Below are 17,876 nucleotides of genomic sequence, written 5' to 3' on the forward strand. Positions count from 1 at the left end.
TGTAGTAGTTAGCGATCGGGGCCCCACTGTGCTGGGTGCTGTATAAACCATCCCTGCCCCAAAGACCTCCCAGTCAAGCCAGATGGATGAGACAGGTTGGAGCAGGCCCAGGAGAGCCAGGGAACAGCTGGGAAATGCAGCTGAGTCTCTGCAGGAGCAGGTGAGCTGAACCACAAGGGAGGGAAGTGGCTGCTCTTTCTAGGCTCAATTCCCTTTCCCTGACAAATCTGCTTGGCTTTGCTCTCTGGTCGCCGGAACTTGTTTTTCTCAAGATCTGGACCAATCGTGGTCACTGAAGATTTCACGGCACCTTTCGCGAGAAGCCAGGGTTTTAACTCCTGGCTTTCTGGCCAAATCCCAATTTGGAAAGCTCCATTCCCCCTTGCTAAACTCCCCCTACGGTTCAGTACCTTTCTTCACTCCTTGCCCTAAAGTATTAGGCAGTGTTGCTGAGGCCTTGCTCAAAGTGCTGACATGTTCCACCCCAGAGGTGGCTGCATTTCAGCAGGTTGGGATGGTGGACTCTTTCTTCCACGTGAGCAAAGTGCTTTGGGATCCTCTTGGACGAGAAGCTCTCTAGACATGTCAGTCTCTGTACATGTGTCGGTCTTTGGCTGTTCCTTCAGGTTCAGAGGGACAACTGGACATAGCCCAGGGACTCTGTGGGTTTTGACGCTGGCAGTTACCCCGGGTGGGGTGGGGAGAGTGGAATTATGTGTCTGGAAGAATCTCTGGACGTCTCTAGGAGGTCTGTGTGTCCCGACGTGCTCAGATCTTGGAGCCAATTTACTGACTCGCCAGCAAGGAATAAGATTACAATTAAGGGCTTTGGAGAATAATAACTATAAAGGTTCCCTTGCCTTTCATCTGGAGCATGGGTGCTGCTGGGTGAGCGAGAGGGGACACTGGGGTGCTCTAATCCCCGGGGGATTTGATCAGTCAGGAGGAGCAGCGGTGGGGCCAGGGTGGGGTGAGGAGCAGACGGCCAGGGGGAGGGGATCACATAGCCATGGACTGGTCACTTTCCCACAGGATTACCCTGGTGCCGGCCCCGGCCCCGGCCCTTCCCATTGCCCCCAGGGGTGTTGTCTGCGTGCTCCATCGTACATTTCCATTGCACTTTAGGATCCCTCCTCTAGGGGTGTCTCACCTGCCCCGGAGTGCAGGTAGCAGGTGTCAGGGTGGTTCTGGGGAGCCCTTGGGTAGGGGACAGCTCAGTCCCCTCCCATGGAACGTCAACGAGCCTTAAATCAACCCAGGGCTGCCGTAAGACCTGAATCTCCCCTGGGACGGTGATGGGGTCGGGGTTTGGGCCTCGGGTGCGGCCCTTCGCCCCCAGGGCTGGGTTAGCTGAGCGGGCCGAGGGTGGGAGCTGGTGTCCCTCCCCCACACACTGGGAGGTGCTGCTGAGAGGCCAGTGCAGCCATCCCGACAGGCTGTGGGGGCCACGAGCCAGGGGCTCCTCAGCCTGTGGGACGGAGACCTGGCTGTGGCAGCAGCATGAGGCCTAACACGCTCGTGACAGTCTCCTCCCACCGTCAGCAGCTCAGAGGCCTCAATACAGCCCCAGCCGGGCAGCGCCCTCCCCCCAAGCTGAGGGCCTACCACACAGGGGCCGTGCTGGCCTGACTGTAAATCGATCCCCTTTTGGCAGCACACCCCCCATATTTCATCTGCCCCCGCCACAGCTCCAATGACCCTGGGAGACCTGTCAGGGCCATTCCCAGGAAGCCCACGTCACTGTTACCATTGCGACCCTATGCCAAGGACAGGCTGCCCAGGCTGTGAGCTCGGGGGCAGATGGTTCCCAAGGCCTCTCCGGCAGAGGGGACGAGCAAGCGGGACCCCTGTTCCCTGGGGTCAGCAGCATCGGAGTAGACAGAGCCCAAGAAGCCAATGCCTTTGGCTTTGATTTGGCCTGGCTGCTGGCTGAGGAAATTCAGCACGTCCCGGAGGGAGGCGGATGAGCCATCACCGAAGGGAAGAGCAGGGAGGTGGGCATGGGATGTTCATGGGTTTTCGACACCTTGCTTCTCTCCGGGCTACAGAGCTCCAGCGGTGCCGGGTGGACAATGCCCATGGCAGGCCGCGCAGGGGCTGTATGAGGGCTCAGAGCAAGGGGTCCACGGCACACATAGCCAAAACATGTCCCAGAGGCAGCAGGGATCAGCACCTGGACTGGTTCTGCCAGGCAATGGCCGCGGGATAGAGATAAAAGGGGCCAAGCAGCAGGTGCCACGTGGGGCCAGCCCAGGAGCTGCTTTATTGCAGCCCTACCGACCGTCTGCCCCCTCCGTGCGCAGACGCTCAGGGCATGGCTGGTGTCTGCAAAGAGCAGCTCAGGTGGCTGGCAGAGAGCAGCCAACCACAGAAAGAGCCTCCCCGCACCCGCCCCTAGCTGGTAGAAACTGAAGGAAGGCACTGAAGGAAATCTGAACCCTCCCTGCAAAGGTCACGAACTTCATGGCACGAGGGAGGGTGGAGCCTGTGGCTTCAAGACAGTGGCTGGCAGCCTCCCAAGCCACCCCATGGCCTGGGCTGCCCCCTGCTCCTCCCCGCTGGGGCCTGCCTGGGAGTTAAGTAGCCTGTGTGCTGTTCCCTTAGCTGCTTTGTGACCCGTGCCTCAGTTTCCCCTCCCACTCTTCCTTAGTTCTATTGCAGTGGTGCCGAGGGGCCCCAGTCACAGACCAAGGTCCAGTGGTGCTAGGCGCAGTACAAACGCAGACCAAAAAGATGGTCCCTGCCCCAAAGAGTTTACAGTGTCACAAGCCCTTTGGGGAGCGCCTCTCGCTGTGTATCTGTGCAGTGCCCAGCACCATGGGGCCCTCATCACAGCTGGGGCACAGAGAACGGGCACAGTGGGCCGGCTCTGCAAAGGGCACTGTCAGACGGATGTCCCCGCACGCTGTGCCAGTTCAGCAGGTGCTTATCCCCCTCTGGTGGGTTAACCGGGGACTAGCAGGGAGGATTTGGGTCTCAGCCTAGCCCAAGGCGCTGCCGCGCTTCGATGTCCTTGTGAATTCCTTGTGGGCAGGGTCCAGCCATGATGCTGCTTCCTGCCAGGATCCCCTGGCAGTGGACGGTCTAACAGGGATGGGAATGGGAGGCTGGACATCCAGGTTCAACTGCTGGCTCTCTCCCAGGCTTGCTTGCATGACCTTGGCCACCTCACTTTGCCTCCATTTCCTTGCTAGGGGCGATGCTCCAGGTCCCTCCAGAGAGGCTGTTTGGGTTCAGTGCTGGGGGACCCCCCCACCCTCCCGGGAGACAGCCCTGTGAAAGGGCTGTAAGGTTAGAAACTCAATGAGCTGGTTATGTTTGCAAAAGCTCCCCCCCTCCCGACCCCTCGCTGACTCACTACACACCACGATTTGCAACCAAGTACTGTAATGAGCATGGACCACTGAGCCAGGAATCGAACCCAGGAGTCCTGAACCCCTAATACCTGCTCTAGCCCCTAGATAATGCTCCCTCTTAGAGATGTGAATAGACCCCCAGAGTCCTGAACCCCTGCTTGCATCACCAGATGATAGTCCCTCCTAGATTTGGGAATAGGACCCAGGAGTCCTGGCGCATGCTCTAGCCCCTAGCCCACTCTGCTCCAGTATCTTTGCACTGTTTATTTTCTCTTTGTTGCTGGAGAGATGTGGGGCCCAATCCTGCACCTTGGGATTCCTGCCTTTGACTGTGACGGGAACAGGACCGGCCAGCCCACCCCCAAACTCTGCTGGCAGCTGACACTTGTCTGTTGACAGGCCTACTTCCAGCTAGTGCTAAGCAGCTGGTCATGGGGTTCCTCTCCCCACAGTGCAAGGGTGCAGCCTTGGACCCCTAGGGAATGCCACTCGTTGGCCTTTCCTTCCCCATCCGTATCCTGCCCCAAGCTCCAAACCCCCAGCAATCGTTCCCCTCCAGAGGCCCGGCAGGGAACCTCACACCCTCTGTATTCTTGGGAGCAGACCCAGCCTGTTACTCATTAGCCAGCAGTGCCCATTCCTTTGGGGGAGGGAAGGGGTCAGCATAGCCATGCCCTGGGGATATCGCTACAGGGCGAAGCCTGAGCCGCATCCACTGCCCTGGTGTCGCCAAGCCACACGCTGGGGGATGCAGAAGGTCTCTGCCTGGCCATTTCCCCAGCTGCCCATCAGGCCCCCGCAACGGGGAGCATGTAACACCGGAAGGATTGTGGGGTGCAACATGGAGCAAGGGGTGTTCAGCCCATGCCAAGGGGCAGTGGTGACGTAGCTATCCACTTCCCCCCCAACTTAAGCCAGGACCCTCCCGGGCCATGGGCAGCAGCTGTTTCAGATGAGACACATCACGGACTCCCCTCTGGGGCGGGGCCAGTAGAAGCTGGGCTGGGCCAGTCGGAGTCAGGCTTCCTTGCACTTCTGCCATCTCCTCCCCAATCTGACCTCTCCCCACAGCCAGAAGCCTGATCCCTGGACTCGCCCCTGTCTCGTTCTGCTGCTTCTGAATTTGGTTCTGGAGCCGAGGGGCGGGCCAGCTGGCCTGCTGCCCAGCCCCAGCTGCACAGAGCCAGAGATCTCCCTCTGTGGCACAAAAGGAGGCTAAGGCTACCCGGTCGCTGGGCAACCCACATCCCTGGCACCACTTTCCCAGGCGCTGGGAGCAGAAGGACGCCGAAGCTACCCGCTTGCTTACTGAGGCAGCCTGAGAGCCAGGGGGCGATCACAGCCAGAGGGGGGAGTTGCTGGGGGCTTCATAGCTGAGTTGACGCCAGTGAACAGCAAGAGGGATTTGGGCTCCCAGGGGGTCAATCCTCCCTGTGCCAAAGAGTCAGTGCCTGAGAACTGCTCCGTGACCCGGCCTCACGGGAGGGAGACAGAGAGAGCAGGTTTTGGGGAGCTCTGGCTTGGAGTGGGGGGAGGACCCACACCCGGCCGGGACCAATCCTGGGACCTTTTGCTCCAAAAGCACAGCCCGTTAGCACTTGAACTAAAGAAGCACCTCAGTTAGTTGGCTGCAGTAGAAGGTTCTTATCCTCTGCAGGGAGCAGTTACAGCCGCTCAGCCAGCCGGTCTGGAGCCGTGCATTCCACCCTGAAACCGACGCTGAGATCGTAAATCTCCTGCTTAGGTCTTACTCCGATCTCTTAGCTATTAGAGATCAAGATGAGACCCACTGTGGGGGGTGGCAGCTTTCCCCACTGCTACCGGAGGGTTCTTACACCTTCCTCAAAATCATCTGGTGCTGGGCCCTGTCAGGATCTTGGGCTAGATGGATTCTGGGGCTGATTCTGGCTGGCAGTTCCTGTGTGATCCCACAGTGCCGAGCACGGTGCAAACACCCCGAAACCGACCAGGGGGCGGTCTTGGGGGGACAATTGCTCTGGCCAGGAGGGGAGCAGGTGCGGAGACAGGGCTTGTTTGCTATCACCCTGCTACCCTGCACACATCACTGCCTCCCCTTGGGAGGGTGATAAACCTCAGCCCAGTTTGGGTTTGCCCTTGGGACTGGCTGGCTGGCTCTCCACGCCCCACCCTGACCCAGCCACTGGTGCATTCAGAACTGAGACGTGAGGAGGGGAGGGAACCCAGGGAGTGTCCAGAGAGAGGGGGTAGGGCTGTGGGAGAGGGGAATTAACCTGGCCTGGCCTCTGCCCCACAGGTGGTAAAGGTCTTCAGCGAAGATGGCACCTGCCGCTCGCTGGAGGTCATGGCAGGCGCCACGGCCCGCCACGTCTGCGAGATGCTGGTGCAAAAGACTCATGCCCTCCATGACGACAGCTGGTCCCTGGTGGAGCTCCATCAGCACTTGGCCCTAGGTGAGGAGGCATGTACACCCCCGGGGAGCCTTGCACGGCCAGCTTTCTGCACATGGCCACCAGTGCACGTATGCAAGTAGGAGCTTGCGGGGAGACGTGCACAGCTGGTTCTGTGCACGTGTGTCCACTAATGCCCAAATGCAAACACGACCTTGGGGGAGGCTCACGCTGCCAGGTCTGTGCATGCAACTGCAGGCTTGGGTGAGATCAGGCGAGGGACTATGAGTCCCCAAAGCACAAGCTCCTACCACTTGTGCTAAGCGAGCAACTTGCTTAGCTGGGGCGGTGGCAGGCTGCTGTAGTCGCTGAGGCTGGCAACTAGAAGGAGACAGGCTGACTCAAGCTAAGCCAGTGTGCTGTGGTGCATGATGGTTGGCAGGGCTCTTCCTTGACCCTGTGGCTTTCTCCTCCACAGAGCGGTGCCTGGAAGACCATGAGTCGGTGGTGGAGGTCCAGGCCACCTGGCCCATTGGGGGAGACAGCAGATTTGTCTTCCGGAAGAACTTTGCCAAGTACGAGCTGTTTAAAAGCTCACCGGTAAGTGCCTGCCGACCTTGCTGCTGGGCGACCCAGCTTGGCATGACCCGGGGGGCCCCCGACCGGCCTTTCATGTCTTGGACTCCAGTGGCCGAGATCCAGGCAGCATCCTGGGCACAGAACAGCCCTGCCTGGATAGAAGCCAATCCCAGACACACATTGACCGACCAGAGGGGAGCTGGTGGTGCTCAGAGGAAGAATCCCCGAAGCTGCTGGAAGATCTGGTTGCCTTCCCTTCTCCTGAACCCCCAGGGTCCCGGAGCTGCCCAGCTGGGAATGAGCTTTGAATATGCTAAAACAGCTGGACTAAGCATCTACCCCTTACTGCCAGGAAATTAATTCCAGCACCGCCCTGCATTAATTGGACAGCTGCCCAGTGCACCAGGAGGTCACAAGCCCACTGGTCCTGATCCCAGGGGAGCCAGTCTGCCCCCCAGCCAGACGCTGGGGGCTGCTATGGTGCAGCGCCCGTCTGCTGCATTTGTGCTTGCCCCAGAGACCCCGCTAACCATCTTCTCTCTCTCTGATCCCAGCAGTCCCTGTTCCCTGAGGTGATGGTCTCCAGCTGCTTGGATGCCAACAAGGGCATGACCCACTCGGAGCTCATCCAGGTATGCACTGCCAGACTGCCCTCCTGGCACTCATCGCCGGCGCCCAGTTCTGACTCTAGCCCACATGGTTTGAAGCAGGAAAGTGACCCTGGAGATTTTCCATAGGCACCGCCCACAAGTAGCTTCGCCCTATAAACAGGCATAGCACAAGTTTGTGGTGGGGTGGGGAGAAAGCGAATGCACCTGGGATAAACCCGCCGTGCAGCCTGTTAGTCAGAGAGCTTAATGCTTGAGCTGGATGCCTGATAGCCTCAAGCTACGGGGCCAGTTCAGTGTCAGCTCTTAACATAAGAACAGCCAGACTGGGTCCATCAAGCCCAGTATCCTGTCTTCCAACAGTGGCCAAAGCCAGGTGCGCCAAAAGGAATGAATAGAACAGGTAATCATCCAGTGATCCATGCCCTGTCACCCAATCCCAACTTCTGGCAAACAGAGGCTAGGGACACCATCCCTGCCCATCCTGGCGAATAGCCATTGATGGACCGATCCTCCATGAATCTATCGAGCTCCCTTTTGAACCCCATTATAGTATTGGCCTTCACAACACCCTCTGGCAAGGAGTTCCAGAGGTTGGCAGTGCGTAGCGTGAAAATATACTTTCTTGTGTTTGCTTTAAACCTGCTACCTATTAATTTCATTTGGTGGCCCCTTGTTCTTGTATTATGGGAAGGAGTAAATAACACTTCCTTATTTCCTTTCTCTAAACACTCATGATTTTATAGACCTCTGTCATATCCCCCCTTAGTCAGCTCTTTTCCAAGCTGAAAAGTCCCAGTCTTATTAATCTCTCCTCATACGGGAGCTGTTCCATACCCCTAATCATTTTTGTTGCCCTTTTCTGAACGTTTTCCAATTCCAACAGATCTTTTTTGAGATGGGGCGACTACATCTGCACGCAGTATTCAAGATGTGGGCGTACCATGGATTTATATAGAGGCAATACGATATTTTCCGTCTTATTATCTATCCCTGTCTTGATGATTCCCACCATTCTGTTCGCAATTCCCAACAATTCCCAACTCTTCCTTCCCATGCTCTCCCCGACCCCTCCTCTCCTGCAGAACTTCCTCAATTCTGGCAGCTGCCCAGAGATCCAGGGCTTCCTGCACCTGAAGGAGGTGGGGCGCAAGGTCTGGAAGAGGTTTTACTTCTCCCTCCGGCGCTCAGGGCTTTACTACTCCACAAAGGGCACATCTAAGGTGAGGCTGAGCAACAGGTCTGGAGGGAGCACCGCAGGAGGGGTGGGGCTGAAGACATCTTATGGCCGTGGGCTTCCTATAGAAGTGGCTAGTTCTTAGTTACTTTGGGTGGAGCGATCCGAACTCTGCCCTCTATGAGTCACAAATGAGGCTTGAACCCTGGATAGTTAGCTTAAATAACGGGATCTACATCTCTTGGACTAAAGGCATAGCTCCCTTAGCTGGTAGCAGCAGTAGGCTCTTATCCCAGTATGAATCGCTGAGTACCCTATCGATGCTACACATATGTCACCCATGTGCACGTTGTGTAGGGCTCTCTCCCCCTCTAGTGGTGGCTGGGCCACACACGCAGATTGATGAGCCTGCTGCAGCCCTTGCTAAGGGAGCAGGAGCTTTTAGTTCAGGTACCGCAGGCCCCTCTAATTCCATCCAAAGGTTCCTGGTTAAGTTCCCCTGCTGATAACCTGCCCAGCAGACTGACGGTACATAAATAACGGCATCCAGAATGAACATGCACTGAGGCTATTAAAGCAGAAGTGATTTTTTAAAACCCTTCCTTGACCTTTGATGCCATTTAAATCTGCCCTTCCTTCCCTCGAGCCAGTTATTATCAGTGTTTATTATGGGTATTCCAGTAGCACACAACAGCCCTGGTCTGCAGGGGGGGCCCCGTTTTGCTAGGTGATGTACAAATGCATGGGGAGACCCAAAGAGCTTAGAGACGGATCAGTTTCCCTACTTCTGGCCAGTTGGTTTCCCTTCCTTGTGTTCGTGCTCTAAGGCCACGGTGGCTCCTGGGTTTGAGTCCCCTGTGCCCCATGCTTGGGTCGCTGCAGTGTCTGGAGTCTGGTCTCTCCGGCCCTTCAGGGTGCTGGACGGGAAGTGTCCTGGTTCCCCTGCCCCAGGACTGCCTCCCCTAATACAGCACATGCTCTTCCTTCCTCTCCTCCCCCAGGACCCACGGCACCTACAGTATTTCGCGGACCTCAACGAGTCCAATGTCTACTTCATCGCCCAAGGGGGAAAACTCTACAGCACGCCCACCGAGTTCAGCTTCTGTATCAAGGTGAGGGATGCCACCTGGCACCCTAGAGGCCGCAGCGGTGGGTGAAGCAATCCCTGCCCAAACAGGGCCAAATCCATCCCTGCTGTAAACCCAGCAGAAGTTAGGCGGGTTACACCAGGGGCCCAGGTGCGCAAAGTCCTTTCAGGCGCCTCTTGAGGTGGAAGGCACTGGAGACACACCAGCAGCAACCATTAAGGCCGTGTGGTTAGCGCAAAGGAGGGCTGGGCGCCAGGACTCCTGGGTTGGCTTGCCAGATGTCAGATTGGAGTGTAGAGCAGAGGGGCCTGGGATATCGGGCTTTGTTCCCAGCAATCAGAGAAGATTGGGGTCTAGTGGTTGGGGGCGCGGGACTCAGGACTCAGGACTCCTGGGTTCTTTTCCCAGCTCTCCCAGAGACTTCTTGGGGCTAGTCCGTGCCTCGCTCTCCCCTCCCGCTAAAACAGGGCTCGCTGCTTGGGGGGCTCGGTTCGCGCTCAGGGAGCTCGGTGCCGTGGCCTCCCGGCCGGCGCTGAACACAGCCCCCTGCGGTTACCGTTGTCGCTCTGTTCTGCAGCCCTACAAGGTGCGCAGCGGCATGAAGGGCCTCAAGCTGTTCTGCAGCGAGGACGAGCAGAGCCGCACCTGCTGGATGGCCGCCTTCCGCCTCTTTAAGGTAAGAGCCTCCAGCCGGCCCCTGCACCTTGCAGCCAGCCCACTGGCATGCTAGAGCGGACAGCGACACCTGCTGGCGGAAGCGGGGACTGCACTTCGGTTCTGTTTCCTGTGGGAGCTCAGCACCACTTGGGCTGGTGAGGTTAGTGCTGCTACTTAGCACCCCCCTCTCCTCCCCGCGTTGCGATGGGGGGCTCATTGGCCGGTGGGGGTGCTGCTTGCCTTGCCGCTCATGCCGTTCGCCCGGGGTGAGGCAGTGCCCTGCCGCTGGGCTTGGCTCTGGTGCTGCTGATGCTAACAAGGGCTGTTTCCTTCCCAGTATGGCGTGCAGCTCTACAGGAACTACCAGCAGTCCCAGTCCAGACGCAGCCACCAGTCCTGGATCAGCACCACGCCCCTGGTAAGCGCCTCGCCTGAGCCACCCTGAGGAGCTCCCTTTGCAGCGTTCCCCGCTTTCCCCTGGCCGGCTCAGCGGATTCCAAATTGCAGTGCACTGTGGTGGCCCCATTCCCACATTCTCCCTACAGCCGTCCTCACTGACGTGCTCACAGAACGGGTAGAGCCCGGGTGGGAAAGGATCTGGACAGGCGGCAGCTGTTCACTGCCCTTGTTGTTCCAGGCCAATGTTCTCCTGTGTCGACACCACCGGATCTCCTGTTTGCACAGCGGAAGATGATGTTTCTTCCCCCTGCAACTAGGGGTGTGGTGAATGCCTTCAGCCTAGAGAGCTGGTTGAAAAATGGGGATTTTTCCTTGGCAGTGCATCCTGGGAGGCCCTGGCCAGAGTGCATCCTGGGAGATGTAGTCCAGCTGGGGAGCCTGGCCCATAGAGAAGAATGGCAACACGGGCCAACTGAACGACAGCTCCCATGAGGCACCGTAGCAGCCTTTCCAAATCAAATTGTTTGGGCTTGGGGGTGTTTGTTTTTCAGAAATTTCACATTTTGTGAAAAATGCGTTTCATCAAAATCCCAATTTCCCATCAAAAAAACAGTTTCAATGGGAAATTTTCGACTAGCCATTCCCTGGGCTGCCCCACCCCTCCCAGGGCGCAGGAGCGGTGCCAGCCAAGCTGCCCAGTAAGGCATGGTGCTGTTGTTCAAACAGAACTAAAGGCGAGATGGCCTCAGACAGCACCCTCTAGAGGAGGGTGCCGAAGGGAGGACAAGGAGACTGGTGTCTGGATCTGACCAGATGCAACCCTTTTGGTGGTTACATATCAGGTTCTGTCTGCACTGCTCACCAAACAGCATCTCGGTGAGGGCAACCTCTCTGCAGGGCACCTATCGGACCCAATCACTGGAGAGCGTCAGTTCAAAGTGACGTTCCCTACAGGACCTATGCAGATGATGGGGCAGTTTGTTGAAGCAGAGGCTGGGTGGTACCTAGTGATGTAGCTGGCCACAAAATGTTTCCTTTAAAATACCCAGGGATCCATGGGCCGCGGCGGGATTTTATGATGCCCATAATGGAGCTTTGATTTTTGAGTCCATTTTGTGCTGCGGAGAGGTGCCCAGTGAAGAGCCCTGTTTATGCCCTGAACTGCTACAGCTCAACCCTTACAGGCCCCCAGGTCCCTTGCTGATAGGACTCAGTGCTGACATAATGGGACCCCTCTCAAAGCTGCTTACAGGGCCCTGAACTGTAGAACTGCAAGCGGTATCTCTGTCCCATTGCTCCCGTCTTCCAGGATAGGGTCCCCCTTCCCCACCCCCGTGGCTGTTCTCGCCTCAGCTGTTGTTTCATCCCACAGAGGAGCATGTCTGACAACACCTTGGTGGCCATGGATTTCTCGGGGTGCACAGGCCGTGTGATTGAGAACCCCAACGAGGCGCTGACGGTGGCCCTGGAAGAGGCTCAGTCGTGGAGGGTGAGTTCATGCTTCCATGCAGAGCTAGAAGTCAGAGGCCGGGCAGGGAAGCGGGCTGAGGCTGGAGGCGGTGTTGGGGCCGGGCATCTTCATCAAGCTGTCCAAACAGCTTCCAGCTGGTGGCTTATCTGCACAGAGAGCTGCACCGGGTTAGCTTAAACAATTGAACTGTGATATGGGCTGGTGGATGCCGTGTTGTTGTAGATGTAGGATAGGAGAAAGACAAGGTGGGTGAGCTGATATCTTTTATTGGACCAACTTGTGTTGGCGAAAGAGACAAGCTTCCAAGCTCCGCAGAGCTCTTCCTCCGGTCTGGGAAAGGTGAGATCGTCTCAGCCCAGCTCCGTCAGCGTCCAGTGGGATGCTCTGGTGAGGGTATGAAGGCTCAGTGCCATTGCACCAGATTGCAGCCTCCCCCGGCTGCAGCCTGTGCTCTCGCCCTCTCCGGGTCTGTCCTATCCTTGCTCCCGGGTCATTCCCAGCATTCACCGTGGCGCTCGTTTCTGGTTTGATTTGCCATGAAAGTAGCATTGTGCTAAGGCCTAATAACAACACCCCATAGTAATGCCCTGCTCCTTGCTTTCCGTGCCGCAGAAGAAGACGAGTCACCGCTACAGCCTGCCGATTCCTTGCCAGGGCTCCCCGCTCAGCACAGGTGAGTGAAGACCCCTCTACCCCCTTCGGTTGGCTGAGGGTCACCCAGGGAGAGGTCCTTCCCAAAAGGATTCTGGGCTTGATCGAAGGGGAGCCAGAACCAGACGCTGTAGGGATACAATGAGCCCAATTCCTCTGAAGCTCATGTCAGTGCCAAGTGGGTGTGAAACACTAGCAGATCAGGGTGGTTGTGTCTTACACACACCTTGCACTGGTGCAGACGGAGACACGAAGTAGAGGGGAACTTGTTCCAAAAGTGAATTTTGAGATTAAAAAAAACAAAAAGATTTTATAGAACCTAAAATGCCACCCTGGATATTCTTCTAACTTTGGTTATAAGGGAATTTGGGGCCTGAATTGAAACTTTCCCCAGTATCTGATCTACATGGTGGATAAGGGCCTACTACTGCTGCCAGCCAAAGAATGGTCTTGTAGCTAAGATGCTCAATGGAGACTCATGTTCAATTCCTGGCTCTGCCGCAGACTCCCTGAGTGACCTTAGACAAGTCATTTGATTTCTCCGTACCCCAGTTTCCCCTCCTACCCTTTGTCTTTTTTTCTCTTTCTTGCTCTCTCCAATACCCCTTCAGTTTTGCAAACCCACCACGGTATACCAACTTTCTCTGTGAAAGGGTTTGTAAGAAAGTCAGATCAAAAAAGCTTTTCTTCCTCCATTTTCTTTTCTCAGCCATCCATCGAACGCAGCCATGGTTTCATGGGCGGATCTCAAGGGAAGACACACAGCGATTGATAATCCAGCAGGGATTAGTTGATGGGTACGGAAAGGCTTTGAACACTGATTACATGGCTTCTATTAACTCGAAGTAGGCATTAACTCAAGGGACTCCCTGCTGCAGGATGTCAGTGAGGCCAAATGCTTTGGAAGGTTCCAAAGACACTTGGACAGCAATTTAATCCCCAGTCTCACAATATTTTCCTTAAAATTTCCTTAAAGCGCCAGCTTCTGGAGACTTGTGATGACATGAGAATCTGAGCTTTTTTTTTTTAAAGTGAGTTTCTAGCCCTTGTGGTTGCAGAGAAAATGTGACCCCTGCTACAGGCTCAAAACCAAGAAGGCAAATAAGAAACCCCCAATTTTTAAAAAAATCGTTATTTTTAAGATAAATCTCATACTTTTGGGGGCCTGACTTGCATTTTTGAATAATTGAGGTTGTCAGTACTGCTTTTGTGGATAAGATGAGCACCAGCAGCGACGCTAGAGAGGATAAAGTAAGAAAAGCTTTCAATCTTCATGCTTCAGGGCACCCATCAGTTCTGGGGTCAGGAGGGAATGTCCCTCCTTGGTGCAGGGCTGTGCAATTAGGCAGGATTTTATGCCTTAGAGTTATCCAGCACAGGCCACTGTTTGGGACAAGTTCGTTGCCAGCTCTCACCGCAAAGGGTTACAGCACCCCTTGGTCGTGGTTCGGCTGCTTTCAACAGCATTCCACGTGAGGCTGTGTTGATTTCAGCTGAGCTGACTGAGCAGCTCAGATGCTGCTTTGGGCTCCCCCTGGTGGACAGCAGAAGTTGGGTGGGCAGCGACAGCATATTGGTAACAGCCCCCGCTCTTGCTTTGATTTTTTAGGGTGTTTTTGGTGCGGGAAAGCCAGCGGAACCCCAAGGGCTATGTCCTGTCCTTGTGCCACCTACAGAAAGTCAAGCACTATCTCATCCTGCCAGTAAGTGCCCCTCCCCAGCCCCAGCTGCCACAGACTTTGCCTTCCCAGCAATATGGGTGAGGGTGCTTTACGAACTCGCTCAAGGAGCAAACCCATGGGGAGGAGAGTCACGTATAGGAATGGTGTAAAAAGAGCTCCCAGCAGGGGGTGCTGTGGGAAATGGGGCAGGAGCACTGGCTGTGGGGGGAGCTCCTGTATGCTCCAGCCCCGGCCTCTCCCAGCAGGGGGGCGCTGTGCACAGTGGGGCAGAAGCACTGGCTGTGGGGCGAGCTCCCAGCCTCTCCCTGTGTGAGTCCCTGAAGAGATCACTAACTCCCTCCAGTGTCGCCTCCTGGCAGGAGAGGTCACTGAAACAATAGCTTAATAAGTTCGTAGGGGAGCTGGCTGTTCCCGGCCTGCCCTGTCCAAGCATGGGCCAGGAGAGCTGAGCACACACCCTCCCACCCCATTTCTCTGCAGAGCGAGGAAGAGGGGCAGCTTTACTTCACCATGGATGACGGCCAGACGCGCTTTGCCGATCTCATCCAGCTGGTGGAGTTTCACCAAATCAACCGGGGCATCCTGCCCTGCAAGCTCAGACATTACTGCACCCGCGTCGCCTTGTGACGGACCCCCCCCGTGGGCAGCAGGGCTCTGCGAGGGGCCACAGCCAACGCGCAGCCAGCGGGACTAGGATCAGCACAAAACTTCCGCCCCTCGCCCCACTTCGGCCAGGGCAGCGGCGGCCGCAGGGGCCAGGCTTGGCTCGTGCTCCACCCTCTGCTGGGGTGTCAGTCACCACTCAGCCCCGTCAAGTGAGCACCGGCCAGGTGAGAGGCCGAAATGGCACCCCCAGCGCCCAAGGAGCCCGAAGGACCGAAATTCATCGTTTCAAAGGGAGACCTCGCCCCTGTGCTTCGACCAGCTCACGGCCTTGGCTCACTGCTGCCCCTCCCCCTGTGCCCCCGCTCCCGTCTCTCTCTGCCCCATATCCTTCCACTCCCATCTCTCTCTGTCCCTTCCTGTATCCTTCCACTCCCATCTCTTTCTGCCTCATATCCCTCTGTCCCGTAACTCTCCATGCCTGTATTCCCCTTCCCGCCTGTATCCCTGCGCCCCCAGCTCTGCCCCAATATGCTCCATCTGTTTGATCCTAGAGTCTCTCCTCCCTCCCCACCAGCTACTCAGTGTTAATGGTCGTATTCTCTGTGCCCTTGGGAAGCCAAGCCGGGAGCTTGGGGATGGTCCCGTTTGGTAAGTCCCAGCACTCCTCCTGCACAGAGCCCTGGATGCTGTGTCTGCGCCCTCCTCCCTGGGCCCCTGCAGCCTCTTGGCTGGGTTCGGAGCTCCTCATCCTTTGGGAAGCTCTACCCACTCGTGCACTTTCTCCCCTAGGTTCCAGCCTCTCTGGCCGGTGACCGCTAGGAGCCGAGGCAAGGGGGTGGTTACGTTGCCTTTCTCTTCAGGTTTCCACTTCTTTCCGTCAGATCAGTGCCAGAGTGGCTCCTTCTAACCGAGACCACTGGCCTCCCTGGGGGTCAGAGTCCAGACCCTTCTGTGCACGGGCTGAGGCTCACCTTTCTGCTCCCCACAGCAGCAACCTGCCTGAGGGCAGCCACCGTTCCCCGGCCACGGAGAACTGTATGTCAGTGGCAGCAGACCCTGAGAGGTAGTGCAGATCCCATGCACCTGCCCCCTGTGTGGGAGTGGCCATGTCTCCCTTTCTGAGCTGGCGGGTGAAGCCAGCAGGCCTGGCCACAGCAAGAAACAGCGCCCAGCTATTTCTGTACTGGCTGGGGTTAGCGATGGGTTATTGGGCCGCATGGAGAGGCCCGGGGCTGTCAATATTGATAGTAGATAACGTTCCACCGACAGGGTTGGCCTTGGTCTGGGAGGAAGTCCCTCCTTGGGAACAAGGCAGAAGCTAGCGTCAGCTAGGTTTGGGGCTGGCCAGGAGCCAGGGTGACTCATACAGAGATTCCTCTGCCATTTGCCCAGGGCCATGGGAATCAAGGTGCAGCTGGGTCCATTCAGGCTGACCAGAGGTGAGGAAAACCTGGAGGTGCAGGGAGTCCAGGGTCACGCTTCGAGCTGGGCCTTGTTCAGATGTTGGGGGTTGGGGGGCTGGCCCCAAGCCCTGCTCTGGACATGGCAGGGGGGAGAAAAGGGGGTTTGGTGGCAGGTGTCAAGGGCGAGAGCAGACAAGTGGAACAGCCACAGTAAGGAAAGAGCTGGGCTTTTCCCTGTCCCTTCCTGTCAGCCCAAAGAGGCTTCCGCTCTCTGGAATGTAGGCTGCCAGGACCCGGTGATGGGGCCGTGCCCAGGTCTGGAAAGTCTGGCGGGGCGAAGGGGGGAGGAGTATGTTTCCATCTCCAGCTGCCTAGACGCCAACTGTCCTTCCAAACCCATCTCTGTGCGCTCCACTGTGCTGCACGCACTGAACTCAACACACCAGAGACCCCCAAAGCCAGGACTGCCTGGGGTGCTACGAACCCCCATAGCACCAAAGAACCCGAAGGGGGAGACAGATATGACCCACTTGGTGCAGAGCTCTGTCCTCTTCAGTGGCGGCTGGGCCACATACAAAGCCTGCTGTCGGCAAGGCTAACAGAGGTGGGGATTTCAGCTGACGCAGTAGCGACAGGCATTAAGATCCCCAGGTTCACCTCCTGCTGCGGCTAACCCAGCCAGGGGTGTGGTGTCGCCGTGTTAGAAGGATCCCGGGTTTTGCTAAGAGGACGGATCTGTCTCTATTGTACATACCTGAGAGGCCAGTCGAACTGTGATGTGTTTTATACAAGTGGTAATAAATGTTATTTTTTCATATTCTTGCTTTTATTTTGTACAAAAAAGAGAAAAATAACCCAAATTAGCACCAAGCCCTGTAAGAAGACAGATTTATCTCTATTTATATCTACTCCAAAATCTTTTCACTACAAATAAATCTCGTCTATTTCACACCTGGCTGCTCTCCTTTCCTTATGGCGGTATGGTGGGGAGATGGGTCGGGGGAGTTTGGGATCCAGCCGCCTTCCCGCATTGGCGCTGACTTCTGATCCGCATGCAGCGTCAAACTCCGTGGGAAATTCCACGTAGGCCCCAGCCGGGGAAGGGTTATGCTGAAGTCGGGCTGGATCGAGGGAAAGGGGCCTGGAGGTGTGATCAGGAGCCAGGACTCCTGGGTTCTATGCTTGGCTCTTGGGATGACCTTGGGCAAAGTCACCCCCAGGTAGGGCTGGAACTTGAGACCTGGGTTAAATTCCCAGACTCCTTGTGACCCTGGGCAAATCACCTCATCTCTCCGGGCCTCCGTTCCCCAGTCTGTCCCATGGGGACGATGCTTTTCCTACCTCACAGAGCAGGGGTTGCGAAGCTAAATCCATTAGTGTCTGAGAGGGGCTCAGGTATGTTCAGCCCTCACTGTGCCCATTCATTGCCATGCTCGCTAAACGACTCCCTGCCAGCAGAGGGGCAGCTGTTCCCATGGGGCCAACACAGCCCTGGTCTGCAGCCCAATCTGCGGCCCTGAGAAGCCCAGGGTTCCAAATCAGGAATCAGCCCCCTGCAGCGTTTCAGGCTGGTTCGTGGCAATGCAAAACCAAGGGGGTTTGCAATGGCCTGAAAAAGACTCTTTGCACCAGCTTGGCACGGCTCAGCCAAGAACCTTCCAGGGTTTTAGCCGGCAGAGCAGAAATCCACCCTCCCGTCCCGCCAAAGCACCCTGCTCCCACCTCACACAGTGCTGCCACTGTGCTAACTACCTGCCCTGCCTCTGACCCAGCCCCTGACCTTCCTGCACAGTGCTCGCTTGGACAAGGGCCCCAGTGCAAGGCATGCTC

At 56.7% G+C, this 17,876-nt stretch overlaps 1 protein-coding gene across 5 annotated transcripts in view; it reads left to right on the plus strand.

Moving 5' to 3' along the window:
• Positions 1-16,995, plus strand: part of GRB7 (growth factor receptor bound protein 7) — a 47,696-nt gene extending 30,701 nt beyond the window's left edge. For all 5 annotated transcript variants that reach the window (XM_043536926.1, XM_007061964.4, XM_027824354.3 and 2 more), the window contains 12 exons: positions 5,632-5,788; positions 6,204-6,325; positions 6,859-6,936; positions 7,998-8,135; positions 9,091-9,201; positions 9,755-9,853; positions 10,172-10,252; positions 11,606-11,722; positions 12,317-12,377; positions 13,065-13,152; positions 13,965-14,058; positions 14,518-16,995. In XM_043536926.1, the coding sequence (XP_043392861.1) occupies positions 5,632-5,788; positions 6,204-6,325; positions 6,859-6,936; positions 7,998-8,135; positions 9,091-9,201; positions 9,755-9,853; positions 10,172-10,252; positions 11,606-11,722; positions 12,317-12,377; positions 13,065-13,152; positions 13,965-14,058; positions 14,518-14,664 (1,293 nt within the window). In that variant the 3' untranslated portion in view covers positions 14,665-16,995. The remainder of the gene's footprint in view (positions 1-5,631; positions 5,789-6,203; positions 6,326-6,858; positions 6,937-7,997; positions 8,136-9,090; positions 9,202-9,754; positions 9,854-10,171; positions 10,253-11,605; positions 11,723-12,316; positions 12,378-13,064; positions 13,153-13,964; positions 14,059-14,517) is intronic.
• Positions 16,996-17,876: the final 881 nt, after the last annotated feature.

Source organism: Chelonia mydas, chromosome 27 (assembly GCF_015237465.2).
Source record: "Chelonia mydas isolate rCheMyd1 chromosome 27, rCheMyd1.pri.v2, whole genome shotgun sequence".
Lineage (NCBI taxonomy): Eukaryota > Metazoa > Chordata > Testudines > Cheloniidae > Chelonia > Chelonia mydas.